The 16,553-nt window shown below is 38.6% G+C and overlaps 1 protein-coding gene across 1 annotated transcript; it reads left to right on the top strand.

Annotated features, from left to right (window-relative positions):
• The first annotated feature begins 5,592 nt into the window (after window positions 1-5,592).
• Window positions 5,593-14,452, top strand: SYT4 (synaptotagmin 4). Its single transcript, XM_067316081.1, has 4 exons — window positions 5,593-5,626; window positions 8,461-9,275; window positions 10,804-10,924; window positions 14,039-14,452. The coding sequence occupies exons 1-4, from the start codon at window positions 5,593-5,595 to the stop codon at window positions 14,344-14,346; spliced, it is 1,278 nt and encodes a 425-aa protein (XP_067172182.1). The 3' UTR covers window positions 14,347-14,452.
• Window positions 14,453-16,553: the final 2,101 nt, after the last annotated feature.

Below are 16,553 nucleotides of genomic sequence, written 5' to 3'. Positions count from 1 at the left end.
CTTTTCCTCAACAGGCAGAGGCTACCAAGACGAAAGGTTATTCCATCTCCTAGGGTATCTATAGTCTTGGCTGAAAGCATAACAGCTGTTTTGGCTCACCTGGATTGCAAAGCCAGTAAAATATATACAGATACAGTAATTCTACCACTTCACAAACACTACCAACCACAAACTGTAGCACATCAAAGCCAGTAGAGTCTAGTTATTATCAAAATAAATGCGTCACCTGAAACGATAAATTGCCTGGAAAAAAAAAACTTAAAAGAAAAAAGGTAAGAAATGCCATAGGAATTATTAATAGCTGCTAGCTCCAAAACTGAAGTCTGCTCCTTGATATCTTATTACTTAAATGTATCTGTAACTCCCAGTGAGCTGATCTTCAGACACTTTGGAAAGACTGTGCATGCCGGTACACATGAACTGAAATCGCTCTGGAGCCTTTGCTGCAAAATCTAATTGCAAGTTGTCTAGAAACTAGGATGAAGGAAGCCATTTCAGTAGTTTAACTTCGATGTTTGTATTGAGGAAGCAATCACTGAATGCTTGACTGATAACAAGGTTCTTTGAAGAATGAGAAATATCTCTGACCCTTCTGAATTTGGGGCAGCTTGCATAATGTTTTGCTAAGTACATAATGATATGTATTTTGTCTTCCTTTTTTCACTATAAGATCACCCTGCAATTTCACACAGTAGATGAAGAGAGGGAAGAAGAAAAGTCCTGACTGTTGCAATCTCATCAAGCCACTGATTTCATAGCGTCACTATTGGGAAGAAAAATATTTGCTTTTCTGTTTTATAGACAAGTAATTGCAACATTAACTTTAGACACCTCACCTAGCCTTAGGAATGGAGTTCAGCTTTGAAGCTAACGTGACAAACTTCAGATGCCTATATGTGCAACAGGTGTCTAAGTTCCTACTACAGAAAATGAATATCTGGTCAATACAGCAGTGGAGTCAAGAGATAGATTCAGCTCACCCTAAAGCAGATCCCTGTGGCATCATGCAGTTCCATGTTTTAAAAATATGAATTTAGTTTTCTACACATCAGTCTGTGAGCTAGGGGGTTCATTCAGTTGCTTAACTAAAGTTGTATACTGCTGTTTGAGACACATTACCTAGCCAAACACTCTACCAGGCACCTCAACCTCACCTTCAGATACTACTCTGGTTGTGTACTGGTCTTCTGTTCATCCTCTGTTCTATCCACTAGTCCTGTGTGGAAGTTAAAGGTTTTCAGTGACTCTAGATGCATGTTCAGGGGCAACTCAATCAAACACCAGGTCGAGAGGAATTTGTCCTTATGGTTATACACCTGAAATTAGACATCTACATGTTGTGTGGTGTATGCCAAAACCTGAGAGATAGACATGTAGGGATGCTAGCCCTTTTGCATGGAGTAATTGCAAACTGAGGCAGAGCTACCTGAAGTAGAAGTTAAGCAGGGCATAACTACCTAAATCTCTTTGTAGATATAACCTGAAGTTGTTTGATTTTCAAGTGGTGAATGCTCTAAACTTCCCAAAATCAGGGACCTTAAACCTGTGCTCTTGCTAAGGTTTTATTTTGCAAGCATGGCTGGAGGGCTTGAATTTCAGAGGTGCTGAATAGTATTAATTAATGTTGGTAGTTTGGCACCTGGCAACTATAGAACCCCAAATTAGATGCTATTTTTGAAAATGTGAAACTCCGTCTTTAAGCTCCAGGGAAACATTTCACAGAGATGGAAAAGGGCTGTTTTGCCAGCTTCACCTCATACATATAAATCACCGAGTTTTATTTTTAAGTGTTGGTTGACTTTTTAAAAAAATCTTGCTTAGAATAACTTTTTTCTTTTTTAAAGGGGGAGGATTAAGTTTTCTTCACAGATGGGCTTTTGAATCCAAAAAAATGATGACAGTTCACGTGCAGGTGGGGGACCATCTTTTCCAGCCCCATACACTTCTTTGAGGCCTATCTGCTTTGGGAAGTGTATGGACTCTGTTGCTTAGCAACCACCCTCCCTTTTCCCTGAGTAGCAGGAGGGTGCTCTGCGCATGCATGTGCATCGGTAATCTGGATTTTAGACCACAGAAGGCCTTATGATAGTCAGCTACGTTATACATATATTTGGTAGACAATCAATCCATTTCAGCTCAGGGGAGGCAAGAGGTGAACCAGCTCCTTTTGATGTTCTGTCTCTAAGGTGAAAGTATTTGAGATGATTTTATTTGGTTTGCTAGGAACATTAAGGGAAAATTCTCTGAACAGTGAGTTCTTAGTCCAAGTTTTTGCCCAAGAGTCTTGTGAAAATTGTGTGAAGTTTTGCTGAAATATCCAGGATGCTTCCTTAGGACAGAGGGAAATGCTAAGAATGTGTAACCATGAAGAAGAAGAGTCATTTAGTTGGGTGAGACTGAACTAAAAGACAGTTATTTAATTAGTTAAGAAACACACAGGGTCCACATGATGATTTTTTTCCCTCTGGCCACTTGTCCTAAGTGTAATCTAGAAGCAGAGAGCTGGATATGTACCTTTGTGTTTCTGCTAGCTACATGTGTGTATACTAGTCCTTTGAGGCTGATGGGTCCAAGTTGTACACTAGATGGTGCTTACACAACACAGGGAGCAAACAGTGCGTCTGTCTCAAGATGTGTCAGCATGTCAATGCTCCTCCTCTCCTTCAGTATTTTCTGTGATGTGCACTCTGTTCCATTAAGTGGAGTCATGTAATTAAACACAGGAGGTTCATGAGTGATGTAAAAAAAGTTATTTGCTATTTCACTGATCAGTGCAACAAAGAGATAAAATCATTCATTTGCATACCTGAAGCTTTCATGTGCTTATGTGTATACACGGTCTTGCGGCTCCAAGTTTCTAAAGACAGGGAACTAGTATCATGAAACCTCTTCTATAGTACTTTAAAGAGCTACACACATGCAGAACAGAGATGAAAGGAAGAACTCTACTGTATGTTTGTACAGCACCCAGTGCAACGGATTTATCAGCTAGATTGAACTATTAGAAATTTTAGGAAAAAAAAGAAGCATATTTTCCAGTTTCACCAGCATTGTTACAGGAAAAAAAGAGCCTGAATGCTGAAGGAAATGCTCTCTAGGCACTATATAATGACATGCAAATTGTGCAAGAGCTTTTTATGTTATGCATCCTTGGGACTTCTGAGAAACTAGAGGGAATAAAACCTAAAGCAATCATTGTCATATTTCCATGTGCTCCATAAATTTTATATACATCAACAAAGAATCTCCTGGATTTTATTCAAAACAAAACAAAATAAAAAGCTCCACAACCTACTGACAACGGTTCAAATGTCAACATATATAGGCTCACCACAACACTCCAATAAAATGTCCTTTTTTTTTCTTTTAAATAGAAAGCTCAGCCAGGATACACTACCAAGATAACACAAACACTAATTCCTGGTCTGTTGTGTTTGAAGTCCAGACACAGTAACAGCTTACAATAGTTTAGACACCCCAGTTAAATATGTTTAACGCTAAATTTGTTTAAGGATCTTGTATATTTCAATCATGTCTGGAGGCTTGAATACCTGGAAGGTTGTCTAAAATCAAATGTAATTACTTTCCGTTGATGCACATTCCGAGCAAGGCGGGATTTTGGATGGAGAAAGGGAAATGCATTGCAGAGCTGGGGGAAGGGGGGACTGGCAGAAGGGGAGAGAAGTTGAGCCAGATTTGTCTGGATTGGTGCCAATATGTAAAACCAAGCATCCCAACCCAAATTGTGCTGCCAAAACACATACGAGAGCCAAATAATAGTTTCTGCAGGCTTCTAATACCTGAGTTCTTTGGAATCCAGGTGTTTGTAAGAGTAGCAGTAGTGGCAAGCTATTCTCCATTTTTCTGTTACATGGAATGGGATACAAGCAGGACCAGGATAATGGATATGGCTGTTCATGGAAGAGTTGTGCATTTGCATACCAAGGTCAAGCTGTTGAAGGTGTAACAGAAGCAGATAAATATAATCAATTTTAGCCAAAAGGTTTTCAACCCTCAGGACTAACCAGACATTTTACGCAGCTGTATTTAGACACTAATTTGCCATAATTCCCTGGCCTTCCCATTTTTATTTTTGCTAAAATCCAAGATGCTTTAGTGGCTTCACTGTGAAGCAAGAGCATGTTTTAAAGGGGACCAGGACACACCAGCTTCCAAGTGGCCCATGCATGGAGCAGGGTCATGCCAGACTATGCAGGCATCTGGATTTTGTTATTTAGAAGAGAAACAACACCTGTTTCCCATTTACATAGAAGAATTAGCAGTTGGGCTCCAAACTTGGCTGCTAAGATTCCTTCTGAATCCAGAAGGAGTCAGATGCCAGGTGCTGGCTTTTGCAGCTCTGTTGCTCCAGGATTTAGCTTGGGGTTTTATATGTTTTAGCAGTTCTAGTTAAAAGCAGCACTGCTTTTTTGTTCTGTTTCTCCTGTACTCCTGACTGCCCTTCCCCCCCATTCCCCCCCCCCCCCCCCCGTGTTCTTAGTTCAGACTAGGAGACAGACATGCAAACCTGGTAGGATCCAGAAGGATCTACGCAGATTCAGCTCTTCCCCAGACCAGTAGGAAGGACAAGAGGAGAAGAGAGAAAACAATTTGCAAAGCGAGGACTGAGAGGTTTTTTTTTGGGGGGGGGGGAATGGGCAGGGAGGAGGGACAGGGAGAAGACACGTCAGGAGTTTTCATGAGTCAAATCCAATAAGTGAATCACGTCAGTCATAGGAGAAACGTGTGCCTTGCAGTTGGAGCCAAGGTGTCTGGACCATCTGAGTTGGCATCTCCTTCACATCATTGTAGTCTGGCCAGCTTATAGATAAATAAACAAATAAATAAATCCTACCCCAGCAAAACAGACACACCCGTGTATTACACAAGGTGCCTTGAATCAGAGACATTAGCATTCCCCTGTCTGTGTCCGATGGAGGGTGGGAGCTCACATCCTGCAGCAGGGCAGTTAAAATAATCGATGAGTGTGTGTTCAATCCCCAGAAAGAGGGAGGGAGGGGTATGTGAGGGAAGAGGGAGGGTGTGGTGGTTGGGGAGGGGGGGATGGGAGGTGGGAAAGGTGCTGATTTCAGCCCTGTAGCGTCAGGATTGCGTCAATTTGGGTTTCAACCACGTCTTCAGTCTCGGAGCGGAGCTACTCAGAAGAGCCAAAACAGGAAGGGGGTTGCAAATCAGTGTGCAAAGGGGAGGACCGAAGCTTCCCCTCCCCCCCTCTCCTCCAGCCCCCTCGCAGCCTCCTCCTCCACCTTCCCCACCGCTCGTGTCTCCGGGTTTTGTTTTGCTTTTTTTTTAAAAAAAAAAAAACCACCCTGGAAAAGACTGTTGTCCGGGCGCTGTGCGAGTGAAGAGCCGGGGGACGGCAGGACAGCGCTTTCGGCACCGCGGGCAGGGCGCTCGGCACCCCAGGCAGCGGCTCCCGTACCGCGGGCAGGGCGCTCGGCACCCCGGGCAGCGGCTCCCGCATCCCGGTCAGCGGCTCCCGCATCCCGGTCAGCGGCTCCCGCACCCCGGGCAGCGGCTCCCGCACCCCGGGCAGCGGCTCCAGCACCCCGGACAGCGCACGCCGCCAACATGGCTCCGATCGCGGCCAGCCGCCAGCAGTTCGGTAAGCGCGTCCCGGCCCCAACTCAGCGCCCGCGGGCGCGGGGCTGCTGCCTCTCCCCAGGCGAAGTGCCCGCACGCAGCCCCTGCTGAGCCACCCCAGCGCCTCCCAGCACGCAGCGTGTCTGGAGGAGCCGCATTTCTCCCAGTTCTCTTTGATCCCAGAAGTTGGGTGAATTTGCTTTCTTCCCCGTCTCTCTCTCTTTCTCCCCTTAGCCCCTACCCCTGCCCCACTGTAATGCACTGGGAGAAATGAGAAGGTCTGTGTGGGTGCGTTTGTGGATCAAAGAGATTTGGGGTTGTTTTCTCCGTCTCCCATTAAAGTAATGTGGCTTCAGAGTTAAATGATGCAAACACATCCCGAGGCACGGAGAAAATCTTTGTTCAAGCCATTTTTGGAATAATTGTCATTCCTTTTTTCTTATTGTAGAGAAGACTTGTGAACTGCAAGTCAAAGCAAAAGGTAGCCTTGTCAAGGATCTTGCTAGGAATATGGAAGTACAGGATCCCACTTTTTTTAGCTAAACAGTTGCATTTGATTAATCTGGGTTCGCTGAAAATAACAATGATAACAATGAACTTTTCAGTTGTGTCTTTTCTAACCACTGGATGTAGGTGATGCAGGAAGTTTCAGAAGCAGTCATATATGTGCATTTATAAAATATACATATATATATAAATAGCTTTGCTCAGAAAAACAATAAGTAGAAATGTTTCTGTACTCTCCTTTGCAAATATTGACTCTAGCCAAGATTTTGTTTGATTCAGCAGTGTTTTAATTCAAGGATCATTCCACTGACCTAAGTGAAGTGACTCCAGATTTACATCATGTAACTGAAGTAACAATTTACCCCAGGATCAATAGATAGTGTTTCCTATTAATACATTATCTCGAATGACTAACCAGTTGATTTGCCTTATGACAACAGCAAGAAATCCAGGTTGTAACATAATTAGTTGTAAATGTGAAATCATTTGAGTTACCATTACATCTTCTTTCCTACCCCACCCACTTGATGTTTCTAACTACATTTGTGACATCATGCTCATCTAATTACTTATTTAAAGATAATTAACATTGTAAATACTAAATCAATCCTACCACTGCTTTCAGTAGCTGTAGAATTAAAATATAGCATCATTTCCATTACTACAAAAAGTCAAAATGTTACCTCACTAAATAGTATTGGAAATGTGCAAATCATACTTAAAAGCTATTTAAAGTATTCCAATTAATTTTCAATTACTTCTTGTTTTCTCTGTTTCTACCATGTACAATTAAATTTCTGCAGCCCAGGGAATTCATGAACTCAGAGCCACGTGCTTAACTTAGAAAAAAATACTTTTTGGTTATGTATATAATTTTCAATCATTTCATTGAGTTCTTACAGTTAAGTATGTAGAATGATACAGCCTGAAGGCAAAGGGAAAGTGGCATGATTATTGTTAGATGAAATTAACAGGTCGGCCTGATCCTTTATGTGCTGGAACATTATGTCCTAATTTGATTTGATAATATATACATATATTTTTAATCATCCCCCTAAAAAGCAAAGATATGGTGACAGCATGTCCATTTGCCTAGCTTTTACCTGGATGAAACTGCTTTAGTCATACATGGAGGGGGATAGTGCTATTATTCTCATCCAGAAGGATCTGCTAATTATTTGCCAGAGAACCAGAACTGTTACACAATTGCCTTTATGCATAAACAATGTCATGCCATTAATATTCTACTAGTCATCCACTGGTGCAGGGAATAAGGATTTAGCTTTGATTGTTACATTGTGGGAGGTTTAAACTCACTTAGTAATGTTACTTATGGGCAAAATTGGATTTCCAATTAGTTGAGCTCATTTGCCCCTTCAATGCATGGTTGTGAAGGGCTAATGATACTCTCTATGTAACTATCGTATCCACATGACAGCTGAGGTTGTAACACTTGCACCACTGTCTCTTTATGCAGCTTTCGAGTACAGGATTCATGGTAATGTAGAAGAAAAATATTTTCTAATGTTTTTCTTATATACTCCTAAAAAGTAGTGACCCTTCCTGTAAACTTCCCATAGCTTTGATTTATAGTTTCTTAGATTCAAAGCTTAGTAGGTATTAATGATACACTAAAGAGCTTTTTCAGCTTTGGACTCACATGTGTCTGCCCAATGTCACATCCACCTGGAAAAGACACTTGGTATATAATTATTCTAAATTTTCTTCATAGACATCCTCCTGCGAAGTATTGAAAATCCCATTGAAACTGTTGAGTGTTATAACCTCCTCTTAAACGCTGTTCTTTCAAGAGATACCTCCAGGCAATTATAGGATCGGACCATAAAAAATGAGTTAATTGAGTGTACAAAGTGTTCTAGGAAGCAGTGTGAAAAGTAGATGATGGATCTATAAGTAATGTGTATTTCAGAATCTGTTTTATCTAACTAACAAAGCTCCATAAACTCAAAGCTGAAGCCTTCTGACGAAGCTGGCATTACTCACTCAGACAAAATTGTTCCATATAAAGTCAGAAACTACACATACAGGGATGAGCGATTTTCGAGCAATTACTAATGGTTATTACTATTAGAACAGGAATAGTATTTTCCTTCCAATCACACTGTGTATGGAAAAGTACTAACATAAGTGTGCCTTAGTATGGGACTGCACGTTTATGCCTGCAGGTGGCGAGCAATATGTATAATGCAAAGCATTTTCAGTCTGCCAGCCCTGCTGCTATTACTATCTCATATCAGTTTGTTTTATTAAATTATTTTTTTATTAAATATCACACGGAGTCCAAGGCACTGCTACTTATGTGTTTGTTGCTATTTATTTAATTTGCAGATGAAATTCCTACAGTGGTTGGGATCTTTAGTGCATTTGGCCTTGTCTTCTCTGTCTCCCTTTTTGCTTGGATCTGCTGCCAGCGTAAATCTTCCAAATCCAATAAGACCCCTCCATATAAGTTTGTCCATGTTCTGAAAGGGGTTGACATTTACCCTGAAAATCTCAACAGTAAGAAGAAGTTTGGAGCAGATGACAAAAGTGAAACAAAGAACAAATCAGTGACGCCAAAGAATTCTCTCCATCTTGACCTGGAGAAGAGAGATCTAAATGGCAACTTCCCCAAAACAACCCCGAAGAACCAGAGCTCTCCAGATCTTGAAAACTTGTCTCCAAAACACTTTGCAGAAAGAAAGAAAGATTCTGTATCCCCTGATAGTTTAAAATCCACCACATCCCTGTCATCTGAAGAAAAACAAGACAAACTAGGAACTCTCTTTTTCTCCTTAGAGTACAACTTTGAGAAAAAGGCATTTGTAGTGAATATCAAAGAAGCACGTGGGCTGCCAGCAATGGATGAACAGTCAATGACTTCTGATCCCTACATCAAAATGACAATCCTGCCTGAGAAGAAGCACAAGGTGAAAACCAGAGTGCTGAGAAAAACCTTAGATCCAGCTTTTGATGAGACCTTCACATTTTATGGGATCCCCTATAGCCAAATCCAAGACTTAACACTTCACTTTATGATCTTGAGCTTTGACAGGTTTTCCAGAGATGATGTCATTGGAGAAGTCCTCATTCCCCTCGCAGGAATCGAACTGTCAGAAGGAAAGATGCTAATGGACAGAGAGATCATCAAAAGAAATGTTAGGGTAACATGTTTTTATTTAATCTTGAAAAGTATTGTGCTAGTTTTAGCTATCATTCTTGTGTAATGCTGCCAGCACCTTAGAAAGAAAAGGGAACAAGTTAATCATAAGAATCATGTAGATGCTTTCATAATGGCGGTATAAGGAAGCAATTACATAAATGTAATAAAAGAACATTACAGTGAGCATACTACAAGAAATTACTAATGTCCTAAACTCTACTTCCCAGTTCAACTGGTCCAGTAGGTTTGAGTGGACTCATTTACATTAGGCCAAGAGGCCTCAATTTGTGTATTATTTCCCTTTCCTCCCTCCCCTTTTCTGTTTGAAATCACTCTTTCTCAAAGATTATTAAAGTCAATGTAAACCTTTAACTCCATGGATTTTGTAGCAGGGTCTTAAAGAATACAGGTGTTCTCTAGTTATGGTATTGGAACGTAATAGAAACAGTACTGTTGGTGTAGTAGACTGTTTCTTTCTGTGCTGTTACTGCCTCTTTCTCAAGAATTGTGACACAAGCTGCAGCTCTACTAAGGATAGTAAGATATGGGAGAAGCCAAAGCCTGACTGAAGTCAGTGGCAAAACATACTGACTTCACTGGGCTAAAGTAATTCCTATCATTTTATCTGGTTTCAGAAAGTAAAGACCTTTTACAACAATCACAACAATCACATAAATGTACACGCATCACACACACATCTCTTAATCTCTACCAAGGAAGTGAAATGTGTATTGACTTTCAATCTGATGATTGTTTTCAAAGACCAAGCACGCTGCCAAATCAAATCAATGTCTCCCAGACAACATATCTATAACTAATATTGGTATTTTGTAATTCTACTGCTCCTGTATTACAACTATAACTATGTCACCAAAATTTTGTTGATATCTTATCGGGTTTTCTGGTATACAAAATATTGTTTCTGTTTGCTTCCCCTGCCTTCTTCCTTTTTATGAAATAAGTCTATTACTTCTGCAAATTCAAATCTAATAGTTATACAGAAAGTCTTTGATCTCATCTTTATTCCATTTATATTATAGTCCTTTAGAGAGCGTTAGGGATGAGACTTCAGTAACAGTTTGAATCCTTACTGTTTAAAAAGATTTTATTGAAGATTTTTGTGAATTATCTCTATTCAACTTTTAATGTGTCTTTTACAAAATTTAGTTTTGCTTAAGATCTTTTCCTTTCACTGAGATTGTTTCCCAGGATCTAGGATTTATTTTTTAATCTCTGAAACTAATGATGCTATATTAAACCATATTTTCAATTTATTTATTTATTTATTTATTTATTTATTTTTGCTCAGTATACTAGCAAACCATAAGAAGAGTTATGTAACTACAGTAGAGGGAAATAATATCTGCTATGTAAAGCAGCATAGCTCCATAAATTATATCCTTTTACACCAGCTCAGGATATACAATTATGTGACATTTTAAAAATCTTATTCTTAATTCCAGTTTCGAGCTTCGCCAATATAATTGCTCATAAAGAGTCTTCTTTCTTTTTTTCTTTTACTTCCTCAGAAATCATCTGGGCGTGGAGAATTACTGATCTCTCTCTGTTATCAGTCTACAACAAACACACTAACCGTGGTTGTTTTAAAAGCCAGGCATCTACCTAAATCTGATGTGTCAGGATTATCAGGTAATGGTTTTACTAATAAACGTGCCCTAAGAATGCAAAGCAAACAGATCAGAGACAGCTGAAATGTGGTATTTCAATGATTAAAAATAGCCTAGAAATGCAGGAATGGTGTCTCTATTATTTGCAGTCTTTTCATTTTATTCACATCTAGGTCAATGCTTTAATTTCCAGGGTATATATTTTACAGATTTGATCTCCAATCACATGGTAAAAATTCATGGCATCTGTTAACAGTGGAAACCACTGAATTTTGTCACTGTTTTGAATAGAATCCATCTGCCATAAGTATGGAATGTTGTTGGCAGATACTAAAAGCTTTTATTTATGACAAAAATTCAGTTTATTATTACTGGAAGGCATTATTATTACTGTCCTGAGTTTGGTCCACTGAGCAGTAACATTTATTTGGCAACGTTAAAAGGTGAACTCTCCCAGTGCTGGAAGCAAGCTGTAACATGATACCTGTGCTTTATCATGAATGGTGCTTGTGGTGCACTATGAAGGAGCAGTTTTTGCACTGTCTTCTCCTGGTCTTGAACCATTTTGCGTTCAGTGGAACTTCCTTTGAAGCCAATACTAGAATTGCATTTAAGTGCACATTAATATTTAGCTAGATAACATAATAACAGAATAAAATTTTAAATACAATATATTAACTTCCTGAGAGTAAAACAAATGCACCAGAAAAGAACAGTACATAACAGAGGACTATATAGACAGCAGTACATGTGCTGCTGATACTATATTCTTTCACTTCTCAGGATTTTTTTGAAAGAAGCTCAGGAGAAAGTAGTTTTGGTAACCACTGAATCATAATTGCTACAGCCAACAATACACCCTCCCTACCTCTTATAGCAAGTGATACTGTAGTTTATCCAGAAGGCTAACCAATCATGGATTTGATAAAACAAAGTTAGTAGTTTACATGGCAGAGCTTCACTGAATTCCCTCTTCTGATCTCAGTTTTATTCTCATATCACAAGGAGAAAGGAGATAAATGGAGCCCAAAAGTTTACTGCACTACAAGTGAGCACACATTCTTTCAACTCCTTTCAATGGTCAACCCCAAAGTAATAGCAGACAGTGGCAGTTTCATGAAGACAGCATGATAGCAAGCTGATCTCAACAAACTAAGTCTGACTGAGGTCCACCCTGGTGTGAAAATATCTTGCTTTGAAAACAAAGGCCCTCCTAGTCTCAGAAGCTCCCCAGACCCTATAACACACTCAAACCACACACTTGCTCTACAGTCTCTCTTGTGAGTAAAGCTATAAATTCTGCTTGCTCTTTTTGCTTCCTTCAGTCCAATCTTGTCACCTATAATAGGAGTAAATATTTCTAAGAGTCATAGGCAGTCATGCTACACCTGGACACCCAGTTCATTTAGACAGTTCTTCATTATTTGCTGGTCATCAGCCAGTCCAGACACAATAGATATTTGGGTGTCAGTAACATATTGCATTCGTGACAGTCCTTATCCCCACTGTGACTTTCCCTTCAGCCCCACACAAATCCTGGACAAGAAGGAGGGTGAAATGGAGGTCCTATGCTTGAGGGACGCTGTGTGGCCAGCTAAACAATTCCTTAGCTGAATCTCCTTTGGAAGATGAGAGCTTTTTCACTCTGAGACTATTACATTCACCACTTTTACTTCAACAAAACTTCACTGGTTTCATTGATCATTGGTTTCAAGGTGTCTTAACAGACCTAAAAGAATCAAGAGGAACATCCTGGCTTTATCTATTATATGGCCAGAAGTAACAGTCAGAAATGGTCATTTAAACAGAAATGAACAACAGCATGTATCCATTGATAGGTATTGATTTTGATACTTTTAATGTTCTTGTGGCATGCATTCATTCCAATGCAATGAACACATTAATTACATATATATTGTCTTTTAAAAGCTTTTTTATAACAAGTATAGAGTACAAGAGTGAAGATATATTCTATTATACCTTACTCCTTTCAAAATATTGTTAGTCCAAGGAAATAAAACCCCCTTTTTATCATCTTACCATTTCAGGTGGATAATTTTGGCATAGTGTTTTTAAATATGATTCAGTTTTAATTTCACTCTTTTTTTTTTAATACCCAACTGTGCCTGATATTAATTAGCTGATTGTTTGCATGGAATATCTCATTTGACCGGCTTCGGTAGAGAGGGGCTGCATTGCACCTTTGGACCATAGGAATTTGGAAACAGGTCCACATTTGCACTGAAATAAGTGCCAGTGTACTTGAAAGAGATGATTTTTAAAGTGTTCTCTAGCCTCACAATTCCTCTGAAGGAAAAAGTACAGCCATCATTGAAGATAATAGCAAAGGAATCTTGCAACAGTAAAAAAATTCTGAGAAGCACAAACACTCCAAATTGATTAACACAGCTGAAAAATATGGTCTTTTCCCTTCTCTTCCCCACTTTAACAGTACAGCACAGTCATAAAGTCAGGTAGATTTCATATCAGCAAGCATAGCCCTATGTTTAAAGTTAAAGTGTTATATTTGCTCAATAAAAATTAGTGGGAACAATTCAATCAAGCTAATTGACTTTGGTAGAACTGCAACAGAAATGAATAACATCCATTCATTCATCCTCTCAGCACAGGGCTATTCTCTCCTTTCCTAGGCTTTCTTTGCGTAAGTCTTATTCACCCTAATGATTATCCCTTACTTGTAGAATAAGTGTGAAAAGTAGATTTCTTTTACACATAAATATGTAACTATACATATTTGACATAGTCTATTAGAATTTGGTATACTTTCAGACCATCTTTATATGCAGCGATGATGTAATCATTCAGGTTAATGGACTAGCAGGGAGGATTAATGTCATCCTGAAGTAGACACCTGCATTTGGTCAGATGAATTATGCCCTAAACTTCACTGATTATATTGATTACATTTTTGGTGACTATAAAGGGAGTTAAAGGGACTGACTGAGATGTTACCATCAAAGTTAGAAGAGATGAATCATCTTTTATAACTTGAAATAGCTCCTCACTGTGATGCAATTATGCTGGTATATTACAAAGTTTATCATTAACTAGATTGAGGAATTTCTGAAGGACAGTATTCAATAGCTGACGCATGTTCTTTTTCTTGTCACTGCAGATCCTTATGTCAAAGTGAACCTGTACCATGCCAAGAAAAGAATTTCTAAAAAGAAAACCCATGTGAAGAAATGCACCCCCAATGCAGTGTTCAATGAATTGTTTGTCTTTGACATTCCTTGTGAGGGCCTTGATGATATCAGCATTGAATTTTTGGTTTTAGATTCAGATAGGGGGTCAAGGAACGAGGTCATTGGCCGGTTAACCTTGGGATCTTCAGCAGAAGGAACAGGTGGAGAGCACTGGAAGGAAATTTGTGAATATCCTAGGAGACAAATTGCCAAATGGCATATGTTGTGTGATGGTTAGCAGCTTAGAGAGGGGTTGGAACTTAAAAACATATATATATTTCCATAAGCAAGGAGCAGTTTCCTTTCTTTGCTATGTATAATTACAGGCTTGTAACTACAAGACTTTTTTTTGGAGTAAAGACTGGATTGAATTATCAGAACAGAAGGTAGCTAAATTTTCACATTAAGTAAAGGAATTTATTTTTCATTAGACTTTAACATAATTTGATTGGAGATTCTTATTCTTCTGGAGTTTACATAGCCCTAAACTTCAATAAGAACAGCCTATCTTTTATGAATAAGTTACTGGAAACCTTATTAGTACTTATACAGCAGAAGATAACCTCATTAATATATATTGCTGGATCTAAGAAAAAAAAAAGTTTACTGGGGGAAGGGACTGACTCTATAAAAACCATTAGGAAAGAGGGTAAGTAGGAGAGAATTCCTTCTGCCCCTCCATCAGAAACCTTCTCTTATGAAAATTCAATCATTATTTGTAAGTTTTGGTTACTTATACTTTGATCATCCCAAAGACTGGAAAGATTTTCAGTGATTTGCTTTACATATCACATCATGTGCAACTAGTTGTTCTATGTGTGGAAATACTGTATAATTATTTACACTTGGATTTTTTAATATGTATATATATAACATGAAGTTTTATTACAGTGACTGAAGTAGATACATTCTAAAAATAAGTGAGCAAGTTAACATACGTTGTTTTGTCAAAGGGCTCCTTTATGGGTTACTACACATGACACAATATGGTTAGAATTTGGGATTTAAGTATGGCTTGCATTTTTTCCTCTGAAAAGGGTGATATTTTCAGTATTTCTAGCCAAGAGAAAACATTTATATTGAAATGAGGAAACACACATAACACTACAGTCAATGGTCTTTCACCAATTATATTTTAAGCAGTTTAGTAATATTTAAAGGAAAGTTGTTCCTCCTTTTCTTATCTTATTCTGCTGTTTAACTTCCTGAACTGTGAATAATCTCACTACAGTCAATAACACTACTCCCAACATATGAAGTTTAAAGCATTCCTAAACCTTTGCAGGATAGGAACCCAAGCTCACATTATAATCCATGCAACATTATGTTAGGCAAACTACTTGAAAAAATACATTTCACTTAGATCATTTGCATTAATGTCTGTTACTGATTGTACTGCAAATTGGTGGTGATAGGGGAAAATAACATCATGATTTCATGTTAGTGTGACATATGTATGTATTAACTTTCTTAAACTGTGCCAGGTTGGGGGAGTATGAAGTGTAACATACACAAGTTTAAAAATAAAACATTTAGGCCTGTGAAATTTACTCTTGGTTACACCAGATGCTTTTTTAGGCTGTCAGAACTATAGCACAACTAAAAGCAAATTACTTCCTAAAGTTTCTATGCTGATTTCTGATACGGAACTGTTTGCAAATATTAGTCCTATGTCCTTTTCAATTATAATTTACGTAAAGAAGACTATAAAGATGTTAGCTGTGGAAATAACAAAGATTTAAAAGGTGCAAAAACAGTTTTCAGTATTTTTGCATATGTGTTTTTTGCACATGTAATACCACCGAAGTGAATGAGACTACCTGGGAATTAAGGGATTGCTCAGTGTGAATGAAGGTAACAGAACAGGCATACCAGTAAAAGGGAGACACTGGATATTAAATTAGTCAGTCTCATTAAATAGCAGATCTAGGTCTTATTGAAAACTGTTGGAGCTTTGTTGTTGACTTTATCTGTTCTCATATGGCCAAATTATGTTTGCAGTAAAGGACACTGGAATATGAAATATGCAAGTATAGCACTGGAAGAATTCTACTGAAGCTCTTTCAGGTTTTGTGTTGGTAATTTCTCCAGTTTTTGAGAATGTGTTTGATAAAACAGTGTTTATAAAGTTCTGTAAAAATACATTTTCAGAATAACATTAACACGCTTTTTATGATAATGCTCAATGTAAAAAAACCCACATATTGTATGTATAAAGGAGAAGAATCTTTTTCGCTTATTTCTTTAGAACGCTGATTAACTGCTTAAGGGCTAGAGTTTGCCAGCCTCATTCAAGTAGATCTAATCCAAAGCTATGAAGTTAAAGGAAAGACGACCATAGGCTTCAGTGGGGCTTGAAGTGCAATCAGAATAAAACCTTTCCTGTGAATCAACCCAGCAATATCAATGGGAGCATGGATAAGGGGAGGTACTGTTCGATATAAT

Source organism: Apteryx mantelli, chromosome Z (assembly GCF_036417845.1).
Source record: "Apteryx mantelli isolate bAptMan1 chromosome Z, bAptMan1.hap1, whole genome shotgun sequence".
Classification (NCBI taxonomy): Eukaryota; Metazoa; Chordata; class Aves; order Apterygiformes; family Apterygidae; genus Apteryx; species Apteryx mantelli.
This window is presented reverse-complemented; position numbering and strand designations above follow the sequence as displayed.

What these genes read in the sequence shown, in the direction of transcription:
- SYT4 (XM_067316081.1), top strand. Translation starts at nt 5,593, where the DNA reads ATGGCTCCGATCGCGGCCAGCCGCCAGCAGTTCG. An exon ending in GGCCAGCCGCCAGCAGTTCG is followed by an intron (nt 5,627 to 8,460) that starts GTAAGCGCGTCC and finishes TTTAATTTGCAG; the next exon opens with ATGAAATTCCTACAGTGGTT. An exon ending in TCATCAAAAGAAATGTTAGG is followed by an intron (nt 9,276 to 10,803) that starts GTAACATGTTTT and finishes TTACTTCCTCAG; the next exon opens with AAATCATCTGGGCGTGGAGA.